At 40.3% G+C, this 25376-nt stretch overlaps 1 protein-coding gene across 1 annotated transcript in view; it reads right to left on the bottom strand.

The window, feature by feature from the left end:
• The window catches only part of PTPRR (protein tyrosine phosphatase receptor type R), a 227503-nt gene that overhangs the window by 140725 nt on the left and 61402 nt on the right, over positions 1–25376 (bottom strand). Inside the window, exons 3-4 of the mRNA XM_089674106.1 lie at positions 11316–11429; positions 4712–4867 (exon numbers count right to left, since the gene is read on the bottom strand). Of these exons, the coding sequence (XP_089530232.1) occupies positions 4712–4867; positions 11316–11429 (270 nt within the window). The remainder of the gene's footprint in view (positions 1–4711; positions 4868–11315; positions 11430–25376) is intronic.

Raw genomic sequence — 25376 nt, 5'->3', positions numbered from 1 at the left:
CTTGTTCCAGGGCACTGACTCAGCCAAGGTCAAGGACAGTCTAGCAGTTGGATTTTCACAAGGAAGTCAGCATACAGTATGTCTCTCAGCACAGGTTTCCTTTCTTACAAAAATTAAGTTGAGCAACACACCATGTGTAATCTGTCCAGATAAATCATGAAGGATGGCTCTTTGCAACACAACTGTGTGCAGTTATGAGCAACAAATAAAAAATACACTCTGCTGTTGAATTTATAGAAATCTTGCCTGCCATCCATCATGAATTATTCATTTCATGAAAATTAGGTTTCATAGGGTTTTATACAGGATTAAATGCAAGAAATATCCTCCATATAATCTCCACTGTTTAATTGCTTCTGAAACAATGCAAAAATTGAGAAAAGGCATGTTTCGCTAATAAATGTGCTTTGAATTTTTAGTTGATAGTTTAGCCAGTTCAAATTTTAGATGAAATTAAGAAATGAGATCTGGATTTGTAAAGGTTGAGGTAGCACCAGCAGCAGGTAGTAAGCCCAGCAGCGGCAACAACAATGGATTGCATATACGTCTGTATATATTCCAATATCTATTCCTTATGTGTGTTTGATAAAACAGACACCAACAAAAAAATGTTGTTGCTTTGCTAGATAAACAAATGACCATATGTTTCACAGGAACTTACAATTTATATGGTGCTGCTGGGCTGGATCGTAATGAAATTGTGGGATTGTTTTTTTAAGGCAAATAGATTGTGCACTTTGCAAGTGCAGTTGCTTAGTAAATTAGGTGAAGCTTCACTTTACAAATTCACATTACCCAATCAAACGCAAAGGAAAATAAAAACAGCTTATTTGCCTGCACATGATTGGATGATAGAAGTCAGCAGATAATCAATAATAAAAACAGTGCAGAGCTAACTATATAACATCATGATGAGAAGAAATATAAAAATCTGATTAATGATAATAATCTCAATAATTACAATATAAAAATCACACATCCAATGGTGCAATAGGGTGACCCAATCATGAGATCATGAGATGGAATGAATCACAATAGACTAGTCGTGACCCCAATCCCACTCACTAATGTGAATAGTGAGCATTAAATCAGTATCATAAGTGAAAAAGGTCCATACATAAGATAATGGTGCTCCACTCCATGCGATAAAAATAATGCAAGTGATCACACAATATGCTTCAAGTGATGGTGAGTGATAATTCTCCTGTGGCTAAATTGCCCCCTCACCTCCACTCTGCGGCCCAAAAGGACCTACACGCCTTTAAGATCACTCAGGATCTTGATCCACACAATGACAGATATCACCAGCTGCTTTCCTATGGACCTCTCATCTGTAAGGTAGATTCAGGATAGACTGGCTCTTGGTCTCAGCAGGATATACCTCTCACCCGGATGATATAAACACAGGAAGAATCTCACATAGCGTAATATGCCACAAAACTATGTGCTTTTATTAAGGTAAAACAATTAGCAACTCACATGCTAAAAAGCGATCCACAACTCCATGAAGTCAGCAGAGCTTTTCTCATTTACTAAGCTCTGGAGCAACTGGACCTACAAAGTGCACAGCCTATTTCCATTTAGTAAATCAACCCCTTTATGTAATAGACACAGAATTAGGTTTGTTACATAATTCATTTTTTGTACACTGTGTACACTTTTCAGTGCTTGCAGACAACTTAGGTTACTTTCATACTGCTCTGTATGAAAAACGCTTCAAAAAAGCATATTTTTAATTTATTTTTGTCGTGTTTGTCCCATGTTGTGTCAAATTTAATGCAACACATTGTTTTTTTTATGTATTTTGCCACATTTGCATTGCATTCTCCCCATATCACTTCCCACTATTCTAATACGATTTTCATCCAATTTCCAGTGGACTATTGAAGCAAATTTGATGACACTTCAGAGCGAATTTAGAAGTTCATAAGCCTGGGTTCACAGACTTGCATGACAAGGGAAATCAAATTATATTGAATTAAGTGTGATTTCAGCCCCATAGACCTTTATGTTATCTCACAGAAGTCCCATCAGCATAGATAATAAACATTCCTATATGACTTTTCTTAACCCTCATCTCTCCTCCCTCATCCTTGCTGCCTTAAACCTAGGTTCACACTGAAGTGGTTTTGATTCTTCCTTCAATCGATCGATCCTTCCTTCAGTTGATCGATTGACCCTTCTTTCGATCAATTGAAGGAAGGATTGATCAAAGGAAAGGAAAGATAGATCAATGGAAGGGTAGATCGATCGATCGATTAAAGGATAGAACGATTGAAGGGAGGATCAATCGATCAAAGGAAGGGAGAGTCAATGGATCAATCGAAGGACAGGTCTATTGATCGACTGATTGAAAGAAGGATAGATTGATCAAAAGAAGGGTCGGCTACTCGATCGACGGAAGGCACCAAAATTGCAGCTTTAACAAAATTAGACGTCTGTGAGATAACATAGAAGTCTATGGGGCTCAAATGCACCGAAGTCCACCAGTAACCTTTTCCAAAATCGCACTGTGCTGAGTTGATTAGAAGGGCACCATTGAATACAGTGGTGTATTTAGGTCTCGTACTGCCCTAGGCAAAACAAAAATTGTCTCCCCTACCCCCCATGGAGAGAGACCTTGACACAGACAAACACCCCGCTCCCCCACGAAGAGTGCCTGACATTGACCAACAACACCCCAGCACCCCCACCCAAGAAGAGAGCCTTCAACTACCACTGCCTCCCATACACTGGCAACCCCCCCACCCTGTCGAGAAGACACTCACCTTCACAGCTCCGGACATTCTCGGGAACAAGAGTCAGGCTCTGCATACACCATCAAGCAGCCCGCAGCCTCTCTCAGATCCCACCTGGTCCCTATGCTGCATGTGTCTCTTCTTCCATCCCTTCTTTAGTAGAGCAGCGCTGCCCCTCTGAAAAATGCCGCTGCCCCCCCCCCCCTGAAAGATGCTGCCCTAGGCAAATGCCTTGTTTGCCTTGTGGTAAATACACCCCTGATTGAATATAATGTGATTTCCCTTGTCATGTGATCCTGTAAACCAGCTAGAGAACTCCCCACAGGTGCGTTGCATTTTTGATACTTTTTTTATGTAGCTTCCATTCATTTCAATGGAGAGATGCATTTTTGGTGCACCAAAAATGCAGCAAGCAGGATTTTTTTAATTGCAACTGAAGCACAATGGCCCAGTGTGAAGAGCTACATAGGATTTAAAGCGGTAGTAAACTGCAAAAAAATAATAATCTACTCCCTGCAAGTTAAGAGCATAATGTGCTAGTATGCATCGTGCGATACCGCATTATGAAAAACTTACCTGAGAATGAAGCCCTCCAGTGGAGAGCTGTCACAGCTCCTCAGGGCTGCCATCTTCACTCAGCCTTCCTTTGGGGTTCGGGGCTGTGGCTGTTTGACTGGCTGAGCCCCGATGAGTTTCGGCCGCTGCACTGCTCTTTCAATGGACAGCATGCTAGTGCGCAAGCATTGGTGACATCACCAACACTGCTAAAGTAAATATTGCCTAAACTGCACATTTAGGAGATATTTGCTGTACCTACAAGTAAGCCTTATTATAGAAGCACCTGTAGGTCTAAATAAACAAACAAAACTTTACTACCACTTTAAAGGGATGCAGTTTTCTTCTACTTTTCTTCTGCTTTTTAAAACTGAAGAAGGCACCACAAGCGGATCAGTATAAAAGCAGCCTTGACCCCATGCATAATTCTTCCCTTCCTCCTACTCTCTCCCTGTGTGTTAGATGTCTCTTTGTTTTTACCTGTTTGCTAACTCACCCAAAAGTTCATTTAAACTTGTGGGGTTTTCAGCGATACAAGATGCTTTTTTTTTTGCTGCATGGGAACACCATACAGGTAGTCCTTTTCCATTTTTATAGCTGTCGTACATAACAATGTGCTTGTCCCTTGCTGGAGCAGGGTCCATACTAGCTGTAAAGTCTTTGAAAATGCACAGGACAGGACAAGTCTTATTACTGGAGGAGAGCAGACTGAGTTCTCAGCACAGCTAGAGAACTGACCTTTCTGTGCTTTTGTGCCTAGTATGGTCAGCTTTTAATAGGAAAGCAGAGAGACTGGCAGGGATTTCACACAAAGGAAACAATACAAAGAGAACAGGATACTTTTTCATACAAGTCCATAGTACAACAGGCACATATCAGGAAAATAAAATGTTGGGTTTACATATTCTCTAACTACCTGTACAATATTAGTTTATAGTATTTAATGCATGGAGAAATGCTATATTCTTCAGTTCCTTCTGGTACTGAATGTTTTTAGAAATAAGAACATTCCTTTAAATCATTCGATAGTTTACCAACAAGCAAATGCTGAAACCACGTCATACTATACAAAATCTGTACCAGAGATGCAAAAAATGCTTAGAGCTGCCAATCAAGTGTCAGTTCTATTTCCAAACCCATGCTAGAAATGACAGCTGTAATATAACAGGTTATTGAGCAACACAGACTTCATGTTCTCTAGTTCTGGTACATCAGACCCATAATGCCTAGCATGGTGCAGTTTCATGTACATGCAAATTGTGGTGGTCAACCATCACTGTCACAATTTATTTGATGCTTTCAGGCACAAATAAGTAGTATCTGTCATTCAGCATAAAGAAGGCATTTTGGAGGCTTGAATATATGTTTTTATTGTAATCTGAAAAATGTATTTTACCTCTACTAAATAATAGGCTTACCTCTGGGGAGACCTCAGTTATTCCAAAATGGGACAATCTTTGGTGTAGGGTATGCAGGTTGAGTGAACGAAGAACCTCTGCGGAAGGAAGAGCATCTGGGACGCCTATCTTTTTGTTTAGTGGAGAAATAAAGAGCTCAACGCAGTTCTTCTTTCCCTGGGTGAAAAAGAAAAAAACAGTTGAACTTCCTATCTTACTTCACACTTCAAAGACAGCAAGAATGAACCATACTTACACTGACTACCTCTGGTTACTGTAAGTTCAGAAGTTACACTTTCAAAACAACTGACAGTTACATTAGTGTGTTTCTGAGTCAGGTCAAGTTCATCCACATTATTAGACCCTTTTAAAGAGAACCAGTTATCTGTTAACAACCGTAATGTTGAACCCTATCTAAATTTTCTTTAAACATTTTTGCTCAAATGGGTAACGGTTAGGCCTCATTCACATGGTATTTTAACTCCTATTGCAGCAATGGTTGCAGATATTTACAGAATGCTTAGCGTGTAAAAAGCATGACAGGCTGATAGCAAGCACAGCTGTTTGCATGTAATCGCATATAGAGCGATTACATGTGGCTTGGGACAGATGATTTCCCCTGGACACAACTTGTCCTTAACCACAGCCATCTATACCTAACCGCAGGTAAATGCTCCAGGTATGATTCCACCTGAACACCACTGGACAAGTGTGGCGCCTGTCAATGCTTTGTATGAGCTCAGCAGCTCCAAATGTCTGCAGCTAACCCTTCTCCACTCTACTGAAGGGCCTTTTTTGTCTGTGTCCTTGCTCCCCAAGAAACACCACAACTAATGATAAGCAAAACACACCTGGGTTTGGATTGAGCAGGATTCTACAAGCATTATATATTCGGATACTAAATCCAAATCCCTCTGAAAGGGAACTGAATCTACAGAATCAGGTATAGCCATTTTCTTAGCTCTTAGGCTAGAGACTACCAACCAAATGGCATGGGGGGCTGGACACTGACCCAGGGGACATATACTAATCCAAACAAATATTTAAAAAAATTTAATTTGGCTAGGAGCAGTGATTTTAATAATCCTTAAAGTGAAGCATTAAAAATGTAAAATTCCTTTAAATAACATGCCTGGAGGATGCTGTCTATGAAGTGGCGCATCTCTACAATTTATACAAGCTCCTACAGGAACACTGACATTTGCAAAGAAAAAAAAATGCTGTTTAAATGCCAGTAAATGATAACTCCCTGCCAGCTTGTTCCACCCCCGTGAGGGTCTGGTAAGTATTTTCGGGGACCTTTGGAGGGGTCCCCATGCCATTTTTATTTAAAAAAAAGGGAAAGCGGCAGTGAAACGTAATTTTCTGGCAAAAGAAAAATATTTGTATTTTTTTCTTTATAAATATAACTTTTGCTGTAGTACATCCTAGAGCAAGAACAAGCAGAAAAAAGAAACAGCGTGGGTTCCCCTCCCTTTTGAATATGTTATGCATTTTAAGGAGGAACCGTGCACAAAAATAAAGTGTGTGAGGTGCCCCCAGAATCTATAAAACCCTTAATCTGAACTTGTAGCTTGGCTAGCCAGCAAAGGTGAGCGTGCACCCACCTCCTGAATCATTCCAGGCCACATGCCCTCAACATGAAGGGTTACCTTGCCAGGCGGAACTCCCAAGCAAAGCACCCTGCCCCACAGGAAAATGAACCCCGGTGACCTAAATACAACGACGACCATTCACGAATTACAACTCCCTGAGTTGTCACCAGCAATGTAAAGGAAGTGGCAGGGATAGTGGTGATATCATTGTCCAAATATGCCATGGCCATATTTGTCCAATGTTATTGCCCAAATATGGTCATGTGGCAAATGTTATTGCCCAAATTTGTCATGTGGCAAATGTTATTGCCCAAATATGGTCATGTGGCCCAATTTAGGCAATTTAGGCAATTATGTCACCCCTCTATCCCTGCCTCATTGCTTACGTGGCTGGGTATTCTCTACAATGTAAGTGAATCTGTGGTATGATGTCAGTAGCTGCTAAGGACATGGCGGATGCAGGCAGGAAACTGTCATGTCCATCCATGAGAGTCAAACGGCAAATGTTTCACCTGAACTTTCATTCAGGCCAAATACTCAGCTCAGCTCTAACTACAACTATTACTTGAAGCATGCAAGTATATGAACTGTTACACAAGGAAGGATGGCAGTATACATATGATCCAAGAAATGTCTTTCAACGATGCATGTTAGTGCACTAATGAGTTTATTTAACATGTGCAATGGGTATGTGAAGAGAACAATAATTAGATCTCATGTTTCTATAGCCAAATCTATTAAAAGAGAAAATCTGACTGCTTGATATGTCTACTATACTTTGAACAATACTGCTCTTTGCATTGTCTTGCTCAACAAGGTAGTGTATTAATATGCATTGGACTCATAGTCTTCATTGTTCCATTTTGTAGCAACACATATTTATCTACATACTTCTAATTAGAGAAAAATACTGTTTCTATGTGCCAGGTTTTAAAGCACATACAGTATACCAAATACAGGACATCAGTAGACTCGGTGATCACCAGACACTGCCTAAAACTGTTCTGTATTATTCTACTGTGATACTGTGATTGTAAAAGTGATGCTTTTAGTCTGAAATAGTTTATGTCCACAGCTGCAAGAAATTAAGTTGCAAGCTTTTGCTTTTCACTGGCACCCGACTACAGATGCCATACAGTTAGTGCTCACTCACACTTCTGCAGTTAAAAAAGTGATATATGTTTTCCTTGTGTCAGGGTACATTTAGGGTCCCTCCCAATGCATTCATACATGAAAACCTTTGAAAGAAAAAAAAACTGATTTATTTAATTTTATGAATAAATCAGCTATTTTATATATTTCTTTATATTTTTATTATTTGTTTTGGGGAAGTGAGAGTGAGTAGGAAAGAGTTGTCAGGTTTTTTGCTGCCAGTATCCCACTGGAGAGATTTCCTCTAATTTCCTAGGGATGCAACAAGATGTAAGAGAAAATCTTTCCAAAGTGAGGATAACAGTTTCCTAAAGAACTGGTGTCCCCATTAGAAGATTTCCCTTCACCTCCAGCTGCGATGACAACTGTAAAATGTTGGATTACCCATTAATTTCTGTTCCACTGGTAATGGGTTCATAACAAATCGAGAGGGTGAATCTCCCCATTGGGGACATAGCAGTAATGTAAACTTGTCAGAGGGTCTAACCCTTCCATCTTCTATCCAAAACTTAAAAGAAAAGTTTTAGCTGTACATACACTTTTTATGCATTTTTGTTTATAATTCTTTAACAACATGTAGAGAGAAGAAAAGGTAACTGTACATTGCGGGTCAACAAATAGTGGATACATTAGACCAGACTGCCTGAATTGATCTTGGTTAACAAGTGAGTGTGTTGCAGTGACCAGGGGCAGACTGACCATTTGGAAACTCGGGCACTGGCCAAGGGCCCGGGGTCAGTAGGGGGCCCCATGAGATGCCCCTGGTACCTTTTTTGAGTTTGGGCAAGGACACAGGGGCCCCATGATCCCCTATTGCCCGGGGCCCCATGAGTTGTCAGTCTGCCCCTGGCAGTAACATACAAAAGGCAAAGTAGGGACCATACCATTCTGAAAACAAAGTTTAATATCTAAGATTTGCTCTGAAGATCACGTATCAGACAGGTGGTAAAGGAGAAGAGAAGAGGAGGGGGGTGGGGAGGACACGGATAGACAGCTGGGATCCATACACTTTGATGCTCGCTTCCTTGGAATTTCTTGTATAAACACGATTGAGTAGATGTAGCCATCCTCAGTAAATGATCTTAGAAAAGAAATGCAAGTCTTGAAAATATGCTTATGCTGTTGCACATTACTGATTGTTACACAGCCAGTACACACATGCACATCTCCTAGATTGTAAGCTGCAAGGAGCAGGGTCCTCCTATCCAGGGGTGGACTGACCATTTGAGCACTCGGGCACTGCCCGAGGGCCTGGGGTTAGTAGGAGGCCCCATGATATGCCAGTGACTAATGATCTTAGAAAAGAAATGCAAGTCTTGAAAATATGCTTATGCTGTTGCACATTACTGATTGTTACACAGCCAGTACACACATGCACATCTCCTAGATTGTAAGCTGCAAGGAGCAGGGTCCTCCTATCCAGGGGTGGACTGACCATTTGAGCACTCGGGCACTGCCCGAGGGCCTGGGGTTAGTAGGGGGCCCCATGATATGCCCCTGGTACCTTTTATAGGCTTTTTGGGGTGTGCTTTGAGTGTGGGCAAGGACACAGGGGCCCCATGATCCCCTATTGCCCGGGGGCCCCATGAGTTGTCAATCCACCCCTGCTGCTATCCCTCTTGTATTGAACTGTATTGTTACTGCATTGTCTCCCTTTATAATGTAAAGCACTGAGCAAACTGTTGGTGCTATATAAATCCTGTATAATAATAATGATAATTGGTGGTAATGCAGGAGGTTTTATATAAGGTAGAGGAGAGTTCCCCCAGACATATCAATTTGTACGCACGCAGGCATGTTTTTATTGTTTTATATTATAATTAATGTGTATCAGGAAGTTTGGAGTTTAAAGCGGAGCTCCACCCAAAAGGGGAAGTTCTGCTTTAAGCCTTTGTCCCCCGCTCCCCATTAAGGATTGGCACCTTTGGGGAGGGGGTACCCGAATTTGACAGGGACCCACTCTCACTTCCGCTGTGATCGCCTAGGCGATCGGAAGTGGAAGTTGTCCTCCCCCCGCTCTCCCGGTAGTCTTCTGGGACACATGGCAGGTCCCAGAAGACTAAGGGGCCATTCACAAAGCACAGCACTTCTCACGCATGCGCAGTGGGCACCCAGATGTGAAGCTGCAAGCTGTCACAGCCGGGTGCCCACACTGAAGATGCCGACGCCAGGTAAGAAGACGGCCGGTGAAATCAGCGGTGGTGAAACACCACTGGACTGAGGGACAGGTAAGTGTCTGTATTTTAAAAGTCAGCAGCTACAGTTTTTGTAGCTGCTGACTTTTTTTTTGTTAGGTGGAACTCCGCTTTAAAGGATACCCTTTATTGCTTAATTTAAGCTAAAGATGCAACATTTTAGGATAGCTTACATCCCTTCTTAAGAAAAAACGGGTCTAAATATGATATCTTTATTGTCTAATTTATTAACTTAAGTTAGGCAACAAAAGGTATCACTTAAACTGAAAACATTCCACACAATTAATGTGATGAACTTTATAGATTAAAATGTTACTATGATCTTAGTAAAGTGGAGCCGGTGAATAGGTGTTGGCAAAAGAAGCAAGCGGCATACAAATGGGTGAGTAGTTATGACTGTCCTCATAAACAGCGCTCAGTTATACTCAAATTGCCCTAAATCATTAAGCTCAAATAGACACAAATATCACATGGAAAATGGGATAGACTTCCACAAAGGTGTACAAATGTGAATAAAGTTCAATTCACTTCATCGATGTAATATTCCTTTTAGACAGTCCAATACACCATCATTGTGATCCTGCAGTGACTAATACCCCATCAAATTGAACACTCGCTAGATGCTGGTAAGTAACCAGCAGTGGAAAATAAACCACCTTGGTGCTGAATAATTATTGAAGAACCGACAGTGGAATATTCATCCTCAATATCACAGACCAAGATCACCATCCATGAGATATAACTCATCAGTTTGCATATTCATTAATTTTTAAAATGGCTGCTTTGTTATATTTTATGCAATTTTATCAATTCAGTCTTTCATTATTCACCACTATTTAAGCGCAAGGATATAAGTTGATATTTCAGCTTATATATATTTATTACAGTTACTGTATATGTTGCAGCCAATGCTGTTGCCCTTCATATATTATTAGTAATGATATGACGGGAGTTTCCATACTGTTTTATACCTATTGGGGCTGATATAGCACTGCAGTCCAGGTTCACTTGAAACACCTAATCAGATTTAATGATTGTTTTCTAAATTCCCCTGAACTACGTAAACATTGCAAGGGTGAAAGTTACTATTTCATGACATACTGTAAAACCCTTGGTCTCAGTTCACACTACTGCGATTTGAAAGTCGCGCGACTTACAGTGCGACTTAGCCAGGTGACTTGAGTACTACTTTGAAGCGACTTTGAAGCAACTTCAATGCGACTTTCAGGGAATGCCTGAGTAATCGGCCTGTAATGTCGGATCCAAATCAAATCAATATAGATGAGGATGCAACTTGGAGGCCTCTTCCATTAAAGTCTATGGGCACAAGTCAGCTAGACATCGCGTTGAATTAGTACAGGAACCTTTTCTAAAGTTGGAGCGACTTCAGTAGTGCTAATTAAGGCAGCTCTCATTGACTAACATGGGATTTCACATGTCATGCGACTTGGGGTCTCACAAGTTGGATCCCAATTCGCGGCAGTGTGAAATGAGCCTAAAGAATCATGGGCTTCCAGTAGGAGTCATACATCACTGAAAAAAATAATTAAAAAGCCATACAGAACACTTGTAGTTGATGAAGTAAAACTGGTTAAAACAGAAGAATGTGCAAATTGTAAAACACATGCTGTACAGAAAGCTAACAACTAATACACCTACAATTACAGAGGTCAGTTCACTTACATTGAGCCGATTGATGTGTACTTGCTGTGGAATCAAGCCCAAAGCTGCAGCAACTCCCTGGCGGAACTTCCGGAGCAATGTTGTGTTCAGCTTGTTTACATCCATTTTCAACATCTGAAAAACAAAACAAATCCCTTGATGAAACGTTCCGTCCTTTAGACACAACTATACTGTTTACGATCTGGATTTCCATTTCCTATCCTCAAAACAGCTCTATTGATTCTGTATCTATTTACATATTTCATACAGGATCAGTCACCACGGCAGGCATATGCAATATTTTCCTCCCATCGGTCTTTAGGAACTCAATGCCAACAAGCAATTTACCCTTTTAGATATCGTTCTTCTGTTTAATGAATGTATACGTTAGCCATGTTATTTTAACAGAATTCAGATCATGAACCACAGCGGAAGGGCCAGTTAACTCTAGTAGTACCATTCACCTATATGTTCTTCTGTACTCGCCTAGAGTCACTGTAAACATTGTAATAGGAAATAAAGATGAAGGGAAAGAAATGCTTTCATACCACATTCTGTACATAGATATACTGTATAGATAATATGATGAAAGAATGTTCAATGACTGTATAACTTCTGACAGTATGAATCCTGGTGGACCTTTTCAGACCCTTACAGGACATCTGTACTGAGCCCAAATGAAGCTTTCATCACTAACCTTCCCTGTGAATGACAGCTGCCTGGTATTAGTAAATAACCCCCATTGTGTGAACAAGCCCTGCAAACTGGCATTCAGCAAAGCATTTGCTTGGCCTGATTCAGCATGACTGATGTTTGTAGAATATGGCCTCTTTGATTGCACCGCCCTGTTACCAGTTCCCCAGGACAGGCAACTATTTAGAAATTATGCATACCTGATTTTTTTTTTTAAGTTAAAGTAAGAACATGTTTTTTAACAGTAGGGGAGGAAGTAGAGAGGAGACATTGGTGGAAGTGGCAGCAGAGGAGCTCTGGTGTGAGCTAATGATTTCCAGGACCCCAGTGGAAGCGTGGTTGCAGAGGAGGTTTGTTTCCAGAGGAGGATCCTGGTTCCACGATGTCTGTCAGATCCATTTAAAGTGGGCTTCCTGCAGATTCTTGTTCAACATATTGCGCTTTAATTATGTGCATCTGGTGAGTGCGCATTTCTTACAATCTTCCGCACGGATAAAGCCACACGGATTTATTGGATATCACTTGTGCATTAGGACTTGTTTTGACCTGATTGTGTCAAGCCTTCACTATTTCATGAACACTTTTTTGTTATAAGACTTTTCACAGTTTCACCTACTTTTTTGCGCCCATCATAGCGCTTCATTCACTTATATCTATTATAACTATTTATTAATGATTTATTAATTTATTAATATTTATTGAGTATTATTCAATATTTTTTTCCAACTTACACTGTGTAATATTATAACGCTGCACTGTTTTTTTCTGATTTTTTCTGGTGTAACAGTGCTGCTCTATATTGTAGATTTGTACTATGTATCTAACCTATACAATTAATACAGTAAAAGCACAATAACAGCAATGTTTTCATATTAGGTAGATCAGCCATTCTCAACCACAGTTCTTCAAGAGTTTCCTAGGGGTTCCTTGAGCTGTGGCTGACTAAGCTCTCATCTGATGGTGCCTACATGGTTCTGGGAATATCAATGATCTTTTTAGCTTGTCTATAAGGGGAACATTCTAACCACTACCATAAGGGGGGCATTCTTCCAAATGACTACCAATTTAAGAAGCATTTTTCCCACTAACTTCTATTGAATTAATTTTATCCAGGGCTCCCTGAAACCTGAATATTATTTTAACAATTCTTTTGGGGTAAAAGGTAGATGCAAAATATTCTATTATATCTTGTTCAGACAGGAAATTCCAGTGTAAATTTGTTTTATTTTTGATAAGTGGAAGGGTTATAATTTATGTCAGGTACTGCTGTCGGGCACCCCTGTTGGCAAACTATTGTTACAGAGAAGAAAGTGAGGACAAATCGGTCTATTGTCTATCTCTTATAACATATGAGGAATCATGTGTAATGCAAACACCTCTTTCAGTGAGCACTAGTGAGGGTAGTTAGTGAGGTGAAATCTCCCCAACAAGGACACAAACAGCAAAAGGGATGTAATTCTTTCCCACTCTGTTAGAAAAAAGTTTTATCTAAGTGGTTAGCACGTCTGCCTGGCAGTACGATGGTCGTTGGCTTGAATCCCACGCATGGCACCACCTGCCTGGAGTTTGCATGTTGTGCCTGTGTGGGTTTCCTCCGGGTACTCCGGTTTCCTCCCACACTCCAAAGACATGCTGGTAGGTTAATTGGATCCTGTCTAGTATGTGTATGTATGAATGTAAGTTAGGGGCCTTAGATTGTACACTCCCTGAGGGTTAGAGACTGATGTGAATGTACAATATATATGTAAAGTGCTGCAAAAATTGACAGCGCTATACAAGTGCCTGAAATAAATAAATAATCTGGAGCTCCACTTATTATTATTATTATTATTACAGGTACTTGTATAGCACCGTCAATTTACGCAGCGCTTTACATACATATACTGTACATTCACATCAGTCCCTAACCCTCAATGGGCGTACAATCTAAGGTACTTTAACTATTACATTCATTTGGACATCAGGTTAGGTTAGCATACTTCTGCCTATGTATCAGATGATGCCTACAATAGGTTCAACTACTGTAAAATCAATAAACTCAAAAGTATTTATAAAACTCTATATATAAATAGACCAGCAATATCCTCATAGAAAAACTCAATGACATGCACCACTCTATACAGAAAATAAGGAATACTATATACATATGATATATACATTGTTATTAATATTACTGTATCTATGGTAGCTTCCATAAATGTTTCTATCACATTTACCTGCACAACATGGCACTAGCATCTTGAAAAGGAAACAAATGCCTAACGTATACATATTCTGAAAGAAAACTTACCTGTCAGTTGATCCTAAAACCTATATTCAATGTAACGTTAACCCAGAGAAAACAATAAATCAGTGTGGAGAAGCCTTCCCGTACTCATACCTTGCTGCTCGCTCTTCTGAGGTCTCTAATTCAGTGCTCTGTACACCTGCCTCTTAAAGGATGATGACATTGTCTATAAATTGTCTCCCTCATTAGTCTTACAATTTCCAGAGAGCCACTGGTATCTTTTCCTCTCTCTCTCATTCATTTTCAAACCAAAGGAAGGTTTTATATTATACTATATTGCCCTCTAAAACCACAATATTAAATATATTTGTTTAATCTTAATTAAAATAACTCTATATTTGAATGCTTTATTTTTACTATGCCAGACCCAGTTTAGTTAAGGACATTTATACAGCTGAACTGTATTACTAAAAAGAAAGGGTATTACTAAAAAGTCTCATACCAGCCTTTGTTTGGTTCAGTGCTTCAGTTGGAGTGTATCGAAAGCCAGTTTTTAAATTTTTAAATTTTTTTGAATTTTAGATTGGATGGACCAACCTTAGAAAACCTGTCAGGAATGTATTTCTGTCTGCTTCCCTGCTAGGTAACTGCCGCTTTCTTTATACATATGCAGCCGAACACAGACAGCAAATTATAAGCTGTAAGGGTCCATTCACACTGGGGCGGTGGGACTGCACTGGGCAGCTATTTCCAGCTCAGTCCCACCGCAAGATTAGGCCATATGTTTGTCTCCTGCAGACCAGTTCACAGCAACATATTACAGCAGTGTGCCCTGAAAAAAGTATAGCACAAAGTAATTTTTTTCAGTGCGATGCAAGTCACCACTTTACATGGCGTTGTGTCAATAAAACTTAATTAGAGGTCACTTTGTGACATTTCAATAAAGATCCTATAAATTACAAGTAAACAGTGCAATGTACCCTTGTTGGCACTGCTGTCATCTTACTGCACACCAGTGGCACAGCTCAAGTGAACTGGCCCCATGAGATTTTAACTATCCCTACTTCAGCCTTTCTTAAGCAGGATGCCCATGCACCCTGGGATGCCTTGAGGTTTCTTCAGGGGCACCTTGGCAAAATGTCTAAAAATTGCCCAAAACTTGTATACAAGCCAGCGGGTGGAACAACCTTGCCTTTTAGTTACACAAAGCCACAGGATTTCATTGTGCACGATTACGACCTTCTAGCCGCCAGCGTCCTGACAACCAATGATATCATTAGTTGATAAGGAGGATGTCAGCTGCCTGCACAGCATCTTTTTTTGACCCTCTCCTGCCCCTCTCCATCAATGTTGAGGTCAGTGGTGGACTGACAACTCATGGGGCCCTCGGGCAATAGGGGATCATGGGGCCCCCGTGTCCTTGCCCAAACTCAAAAAAGCCTATGAAATAGGTACCAGGGGCATCTCATGGGGCCCCCTACTGACCCCGGGCCCTTGGGCAGTGCCCAAGTTTCCAAATGGTCAGTCCACCCCTGTTAGCGAAACATGCCCTTTCTCAATTTGTGCATTGTTTCAGAAGCAATTAAACAGTGGAGATTATATGGAGGATATTCCTTGCATTTAATCCTGTATAAAACCCTATGAAACCTAATTTTCATGAAATGAATGACTCATGATGGATGACAGGCAAGATTTCTATAAATTCAACAGCAGAGTGTATTTTTTATTTGTTGCTCATAACTGCACACAATAGTGTTGCAAAGAGCCATCCTTCATGATTTATCTGGACAGATTACACATGGTGTGTTGCTCAATTTAATTTTTGTATACTTTATTTTGCTGTACTTTATAGTATAGGGTATTTTAACAAAATCTTTAACCTACTTAACCTAAAGTCAAGAATACTCACCTATGCTCCAACAGACCGACACTAACAAGGTCCCTCGCCGCTGCTGGCATCTTCTCCAAGGCTTCTCCTGGGTGTCAGTCTTTGGCCATCTTGATTGGCCTTTTTAAGGTGCCATCATTAACTGTGCATATGTGAGAGTCATTTATCCTGGCACCATGCTGGAAATTTAAACAGAGCTGTACATGTGTTTTGAAGAGGACTGGAAACTATCAGGTACATTTATTTTTACTATAGAAAAGGCATTGTATGTGTCAGCTGCAAGAAAGAACCCGCCTGTTCACAATTTGTTTTATTTTTTTACCTTTAGTTCTAATTTAGGTGCGTAAAGTGAACACGTCCAGTGGGCTAACATTTACTGTTTCAGTAACTCACTTCAGTTTATTCTGTTCATTTCATGTATGTAGTGAACATAGAAATGGAAGCATGGCAGCTGGGATGTGAGCTGTTTGCAGTGAGATGGCAGGTCCCTTGTCAACGCAAGTTGGCTCCCCAGGGAAAGATGGCAACTTCTTTATTACAGGTTGCTTCCTTTGCCTGGAATTTATTTCAACACTCCCTTATTATCTTGAGGTGTGTTCTTGATGTACACAGTGAGTATTTGTGCACATATCCAATAAAAATAAAGTGAATACAGTCTTTTACTCTATACAGAGATATGTGTAGTGTATGTACATATGTCTCCATAGATGGTGTATAGCTCAATAATGGTGCATATGAGGAAGTGTCTTACTGTGTACAATGCTGCCTGGGTGATGTTTGTATCACAGCTGTTGTTTGCTGCTTACATTTATGTTAGAGTTAAAATGTCACTCTAGCAAACATTTTGATTTGGGATTTTGGATAGGGAGATGAAGGGATAGAACCACCATGATGTTTTCATTGCAGCCTGATGTCTGTCTGAACTGCCCCCTTCCCTATATGCATCAACATTAAATTGTCACTCCTAATCAACAACTTCCAAATCAAGACTGCACCCACCCTGTTATGTTGCCACCTGTTTTACAGTAAGGTTAATGGTTAAAGTGGTTGTGACCCTTACATATACCCCCCACTGAAGTGACTGGCCTCAGCTGGAACACAGAGATCAAACATATCCTCCTACATAAGTTGTACCTGTCTATCTGCAGTCTTCTCTCCTCTACATCCATTCAAAGTGCCACATTTATACAGCTTGTCTGAGATTTCAGAAAACAGGGAGCAAGGATCTGACGTTACACTCTGAAGACCTCAGTGAGAGCTGGACCCCCCCCCCCCTTCTTACATCATACAGGGACAGAGCTGAGGCTGTCAATCACAGGCTGTTTGCTGGAAATCCCTCCCAGATAACCCTTGTTTCTCTTGGTATCAGGAAAACTTGTCAGAAGTAACCCATACAGATAGCAGAGGAATGAGGAAGCAAACAGAAATGACACTTAGTATTCTGAGTTGAGACAAGTACACGCTATAGAGCAGAGTTTCTCAACCAGGGTTCCATTGAGCCCTAGGGTTCCTCCAGGGGTTGCTAGGGGCTCCTTGAGCAAAGAGCAATTTCTGCATCCCAGATAAGTTCCCACTGACATCAATGATCCTTTTAGCTATCTGTAGGGGGGGGTCTTCCCAATGACCACAAGTGTAAGGAGCATTCTTCCTACTGACCATCACACTATTGTATCATGAGTTGTAGATATAGTAATTTTTACCAGGGGTTCTCTAAACCTGAAAAATTATTTCAAGCGATCCCCTGTGTTAAACAGGTCGAGAAAGGCTGCTATACTGCTGTAGAGGGATATTGTTGAAATTTCATGTCTGAGGTTTACAACCACTTTAAATGCAAGACACACTCTGCACAGAGTTTTGAAATAAGTTTTCTGGGTAGCTTGTTTCAGTTTGTTACAATATGGTTCACAATTACAGTAATGTTAAGGGTAACGGTTAAATACAGAACACAATCTATGGAGAGTTTGGAAATAAGTCTTCTTTGCAGCTTGATATTTTGAAATTAAACCTAGCAGGAAGTAAAACCCTCATAATTTTGGCCTACAGTGTTAATGAAAAAACATAGGAATGTCATGGTTTAACCGCTTCCTGATCGCCCTATAGCAGAAATACAGCTACAGGGTGGCACGAGTGCGCAAAACCATGTGTATATATATGAGATTTAGCATTTCCGGGTAGTGGGCATGCGCCCTACCAGTGCCGCCATTTGTGGCCACGGCTGTCAATCACAGGTCCCGGTCGGTGATTACTCGCCGGCGCCCGGTGATTACCGAGGATCTTCAACAGGGAGAACTGTTTTGTCTACTAACAGTTCTGCTCCCTTTCAGCTCAGGCATTTGATTGCCCCTCATGTTAACCCCTTTCTGCACAAGTGCCATTAGTAGAGTGTCAGTGCTTTTTTTTTTAGCACTGATCGCTGTATTGGTGTTACTGGGTATGTCAGTGACACCAAGTCAGTTCTCCCCAGTGTCAGAATGTCCGCCGTAGTCCCACTGTCCCGCTGATCCCTGCCATTACTAGTAAAAATTAACAAAAAAAAATCCCAGTATATATACCGCCATTTGTAAACGCTATAACTTTCACGTAAACCAATTAATTTACAAGTATTGGGATTTTTTTTAGCAAATTCATGTTGCAAAATACATTTTGGCCTAAATATATGATGAAATTTGATTTTTAAAATTTTTTTACTGGACATGTTTAATAGCAAAAAGTCAAAAATATTCTTTTTCTCAAAATGGTCATTTTTTTTATAGAGCAAATGTAAAAAATGCACAGGCGATCAAATACCACTGAAAGAAAGCTCAATTCATGGGAAAAAAAAGAATGTAAATTTCATGTGGGTGCAGTGTTGCATGACCGTGCAATTGTCAGTTAAAGTAACGCAGGGCCGTAACGCAAAAAAGGCCTGGTCACAAAGGGGGGGGGGGGGGGGGTAAATCCTCAGGAGGGCAAGTGGTTAAGCAACACTTTTTTAAATGTGTGGACATCTAAGTCAGCATATTTCAATCAGGTGTCATAGTTACCCTGGTGTGTCTTTTGGGTTCTTCAGAACTGCTTTGGCAAAATACCTAAAACTTGCCCCAAATTGCCCACAAATCATATACAAGCCAGTGGGTGGATCAACTCTGCTTTTTTGTTACACCTTAAACCTTTTGTTAAGCCTTAGATTTTCATTGTGCAACATTACAACCTTGGGCACGGTGCAGTCCAGCCACCAGCTTCTTTGTTTGACCCCACATCCGTTCTGTCAGTAATGGAGCCACATTACCTGAGTGGGGGAGACAAAATGAGGAATAAGAAATGCTGGAATACTAGTCAATACCAGCGTGCAAAGGTGTATTTGCTTTGGAAGAACATTTGGCCTCTAGCATTGGGTGTCCTATGTCTGTTGATGTTGCTGCATATGTAAAAGTGTTAATTTAGTTTTTTTACATTTTATAATGGGGTGCCTCGAGATTGTGCATAATTTCAAAAGGTATCTTGACAGAAAAAGGTTGAGAGACACTGATTGAAGTTATGGTATTGTCCAAGAAAACACATTAAAAAAGAAAAAAAATCATATGCAGGTGCAGACTGACAACTCATGGGGCCCCCGGGCAATAGGGGATCAGGGGGCCCCTGTGTCCTTGCCCAAACTCAAAAAAGCCTATGAAAAAGGTACCAGGGGCATCTCATGGGGCCCCCTACTGACCCCGGGCCCTCGGGCAGTGCCCGAGTTTCCAAATGGTCAGTCCGCCCCTGATCCCATGCACAATCCATAAAGACTCAGGTTATCACTTGTAAATGCTTCATCTAAAGCTGGGTATAAGCTAGTAGATTTATGAACAAATGCTTACATGGCTTGAGGACTGCCATTCAAAATGTAATTTGCTTGTAGCTTTCAATTTTAGAGATCATGTACATTGCTGAACTAAAACTACATACACTGTTAGAATTTTGTTCATTAGAGAAAATTTTCCAATTCACTCAAATTTTCTCAGCACTGTGGCTGAAAGCGAATGTTGATTTGACCCCACTAATGATTATAAAATTGAGCAAACGTTCTTAAAGAGGCAAACTATCCAAACAAAAATCTACAAGTGCATACCCAACTTTAGGCTAGCTACAGTATAAAAAGCATGTCTCCATTAGAAAAAGAGGCTGAGGCATATCTGCCTGCCTTTGTTCAACATACTGGTTCCTTTACTTTACCTATAGATTTTCTTGCAAGTTGAAAATTCTTTCTAATTCATAATAAGAGCTTCCAAAGTTAAAAAAGGTTTGTTACCACACCTTAGGTTAGTCTTTACATAGCCTGATCCTTGCTTAGCATTAGGTTTAGTCATCACATTTGTGGCAGGATCAGGCCATTTATTGCCATACCAACAAAACAAAGTGGTGGTAAGCCGTACACTGTAGCAAAAACGTCAATACTTTATTATACCAGTAATGCCGGGTAAAAATATCACAGCACCACAACCAGGGAGATATGCATGTTGACACTATTCACACTCCAAGGCGCTTATCTGAAAGAATACCTAAAGTCCTCAAGTTGTACATAGATCTTGTTTTTGGAGTATCCCACCTAATTCCCCCATCCCTATCCAAGTTCTCCAAAAATAAAAGCAACAAAAACAACACCCCTAGACTGATCATTGAAGAAATGTGTGAATGAGCCTAAGTGCCTGGCTGCGAGGCAAAGATTTTGGGGAGGACCTGGATGGTACTCCTGCGGCTCCTACAGGAATAGTGCCACTGCTACACACTCATGATGTTATGGGTAAGAGTCTTAGAGTGTGAAATGTGTCAGCATGCATATCTCCCTGACTGTTATGCTGTGATGTTTTACCTGGAATTACTGATAGAATACAATATTGGAGTTTTTGCTACAGTGTGCAGCTACCCATCTCTTTGTTTTGAAGCTCTCCTTGGCTTTTTGCAGGTTGGATTGGATGTCCGTTTACACCCGCCGCTCCATAGAGGAGAATGGAAAATGGGCAGGTGGACCCAATCGGAACACCCATGTGAAAAAGGCCATACACCTTAGCTTTTCCAGTTTGTTCTCTGATGGTGCAGATTATGTGTCAAGATTGGGGTTATTCTGACACAACTACCAGGCCATAAACTTTATCTCCAGCGATGTATACAGCTATACCACATGGCGTTAAATGTATCCCTTGCATCGGGTCAGTTTAACTCAATGAATAAACTCACATATTGAGCAAGTCAGATGAGGAAACCCATTTGAATGTTCCGTTTAATGGAGAATAATCATAGGTAGAAAAACATTACCGTTCTAAGCCTCATGGAAAGATGCATTCAGGAAGACAAGATACATTGGAATGATTACAGAGAGAGGTGGGGGAGAGTATGCACAAGTATGATGAGAGAAAGAGCTCAGCTTAGACAGAAGGAGCCAGCTTAAAGAGACAGAGCAATAATAAACAAATGATGGTCACAGAGAAATAATAATAAATCAAATAGTGTAACACAACAGGGGTACAAGGCAAAGCCTTTAACAGATACTTGTATGGCCACTTCCCATTAGATACTATGATTTTTGTTTAATTAATGTTTTGTTATATTTAATTATCAAAAAAGAAATATCTAGACCTCATTCACATGGCAACAGAGGCCCATACAGCACACAAAAGAAGCGTGATTTCAATGCTTGAGAGTCATAGGGGAACGGGATGGATGAGTAGATAGCAGACAGTTTGTGTCCAGAGTCACTCATGCATCCCTGTATGGATGTAAATCCTCGGATGTGTGTCTGTCAGCCTGTCATTGATTTGTACAGGCTGTTGTCTGTGGCTGTACACAAGCACCTATAAAGAAGTCATGCTCCTTTATACATTGTACAGCCCTCTGCGGCCATGTAAATGAAACCAGAGAGTGAAAATACCCAGAGAAATAATTAGTATGTACTCTGCTTATTTACCATGGGTTACTGCACTCTGTATATTATCATCACTCTTTGCTCTGTTTTATTAACCCCTTCAGGCCGACGTCACACAAATATGTGGCCTCACAGAACTGGGCTTTTTTCCATCGGGCCGCATATTTGCATACCTGTCTTTGTGCTGGGAGCGTGATGCACAGTGCACTCCCAGCACAAAGACTGGGGTGTCACCGAGATACCCATGTCCCGATTGTTAGGACTCAAAATTCCGGGTCACATTATAACTGTGATAGCCTCCTATTGGCTATCACAGTGAGCAGTCACTGTGAAGCCCACTCCCCGTGTTTTTTTTTCTCTCTGAATGGAGTAGAGAGATACATTGCACCTCTCTCTCTCCTTGCAGAGAGAAAACAAACCAAGTGTTTGTAAAAAAAAAAAAAGATAAATAAATATTAAAAAATAAAAGAAAAAATACCTAGATCAAGGTTTGATCTAGTTCAGGGCCAGGGTTAGTGTTTGGGTCAAGGTCAGGGTCAAAGGTCAGAATCAAAGGTCAGTTTGTCTGTTTTTTTTAATTGGTATCAGTGTCAGTTAGTGTCAGTGTCCATGTGTTTTAGGTAAAAAAAAACAAAAACCAAATGCATACTATTGTTTCTGGGCTGTAGTACAGGTACAAACAACAAATAACATACACATATACGGTATTGCTGCAATCGTCAAGAGCTGGGAAATTTATTTTGGGTTGTTCTTCGGTGGTAGGTTATGGCAGTAACAAGGAACACACAGCTAAATAAAAAAAAAAGATTTTTTTTTACTATTTTGAGCCAGTTTTCCTTTGATAATAAAAAAATCATCAGATATTCATTACCATTTACCACCAAATGAAAGCCCAATTTGTCTTGAAAAAAAACAAGGTATAATCCACCTGGATGTACAAAGTAGTTGTGATGATATGTACAGTTTTACTAACACATGTCAAAGTTGTAAAATTTAACTTAGGCTTTAAGATTTGTTTTACCCTTAGTCGTGAAGGGGTTAAATAGCACATTAAACGCTATTAATTGGACCACTGTCTGAAGATTGAGAATTTGAAGGGTTTGAGCTTTCTTGCTCATGAATAATTTGAAAAATGTTTTCTGGCAGTCATAGGAATGACAGGCAGCTTGAAGAATGCACTGAACCATGAATATCACTATGCTCTGCGTCAACAAATATAACCTCCAGTGTTGAATCCAAACGCTTCAGGAATACACCACATGGGGATACATGGTAGGAGGGACTGGAGGAAAGAAAACCTTGAGGAAGGAAGGAAATATCTGAAATAGTCTAAATGCAAGGCTGTAAAGTAAATGATTCCCTTGGTAATGTATGGCCTTCTGTCAGACACAGTGTAATGTTCCATTTCCACACTACACAAGCACTCTACAGTAGACGGCACAGACCCAGGACTGCATTGATGGCAGGGACTTATTCTAACACATAATGCCGTGTTCTGTATAGTGGAATAAAGCCTGATGTCCAATGAAGGTACCTCAGTTTCATTGTGATGTGGTAAACAGCACGCCTCCTCACCATCTGTTTCTGGGGATTTATTTAAAAAGTTATTAAAATGAATCACATGACTTGCGTATGCACGTTGTAAATGATTAATAGTTGTTACATTTCAAGCAGAGGAAAATGAACAGCGCAAATAAAGGTTTTGCACGGCAAAGCAAATACAGTTTAATATCAATAGTCAGTAACTGTTTCTTAGCTATTTGCATGTCAGGGGAAGCAAAGAAAAGGCTGGATGTGTTTCTAAATGCATAAAATATAGCTAGTTATTAATATTGATAGGAAAGAACACAGAAGATTGTTGATTCGGGAATGATCTGAATTTATTAGGAATGAGGAAGAAATTTCTTGCAATTTGCCACTGTTAGCCCATTTTTAAACTGGCTGGATTTGAATAGGTTAAAGTAAGCTCATAGCTGCAGTTGCAAAAAAAAGAGTAAAAAAAAATAAACTGTCATTAAAAAAATTTAAATAGTAGTAAAAAACTGTGCCACTGTTAGCCCGTTTTTAAACTGCCTGGATTTGAAGTGGTTAAAACAAGCTCATAGACACAGCTGTAAAAAAAAGTGTTAAACAATGAAACTGCAATTAAAAAAATAAAAATAGTAGTAAAACACTGTATTGCACCCCAAACCCCCTGCCCCCAGGCAAACACACGAATGCAAATAAATGTCTGGGAGGAATAGTGCTTTATTGTTGGTGTCAGCAGGAGGAATAATGCTCCAATGCTGGTGTCAGTGGGAGGAATAGTGCCCTATCATTGGTCTCATTGGAAGGAATAGTGCCTCATCACTGGTGTAAGTGGGAGGAATAGTTCCCCATTGTCGATATCAGTGGGAGGAATAGTGCCCCATCACTGGTGTAAGTGGGAGGAATAGTTCCCCATTGTTGGTATCAGTGGGAGGAATAGTTCCCCATCGTTGGTATCAGTGGGAAGAATAGTGCCCCATCATTGGTATCAAAGGGAGGAATAGTGCCCCATCATTGGTATCAATGGGAGAAATAGTGCCCCATTGTTGGTGTCAGTGGCAAGAATTTTGCCCCCATTGTAGGTGTCAGTAGGAGGAATAGTGTTGCAAGGGCCGGGTAAAAGCAAGCAAAGGGACGAAGTGTGGAGACCATTGCTGTAAACTGTGAGAGCTGGTTCACATATATGTGAATTGGATGCATTTTGAACAGCATCCAATTTGAACGACATGTTCCTGTCCACATATATGTGGTGATGTGGTGCAACTGGAGCGCAGATTCAGTGCAAATTGAAAAAGAGTCCTGTCAGATTTCTGAGCAGTGTGGTCCGGCTCAGGTGTGAATTTAGTCTCATTGAATTCTATGGGAATGCTTCTGAATTGCATGTCATCCCTTGTGAACAGGATAAAATCCTGACCTGATCCTGATTTAAACCTGATCTGAACCAGATCTGAACTGCTGAACAACTACTTTGTGAATTAGCCATGAAAACGGAGCTTCAATTCACACCGCACATGTGTGAATTCACACTAAAGGCTTTAAGAGCATCACCTATGAAAAATTGTAGGTACTGCAGTGTTTTGCCATTTCTCAGATACATGCAATTTTTTGTCTTGACATGTTTGGTATTTATTTACTTAATGCAACCCCATCTTTTATATTTTACCAAAACATTGGGTGTTATGTTGTGTTTGTGTGCACTAAGTTTCATTTTAGTGCATTTTTCCCTGAAATTATGCTTTGATAAACAGCTGCACAAATATTGTGCAACATAAAAAAAATTGCAACTGTCACCATTTTATTCTCTAGGGTCTCTGCTTTCATGATATATAAGTAATATTCTAGCTAAAATTGCTAATTTTGACATGTGTA

Source organism: Staurois parvus, unplaced genomic scaffold, assembly GCF_062004578.1.
Source record: "Staurois parvus isolate SC_StPar_1 unplaced genomic scaffold, SC_StPar_1.0 ptg000147l, whole genome shotgun sequence".
NCBI lineage: Eukaryota > Metazoa > Chordata > Amphibia > Anura > Ranidae > Staurois > Staurois parvus.
This window is presented reverse-complemented; position numbering and strand designations above follow the sequence as displayed.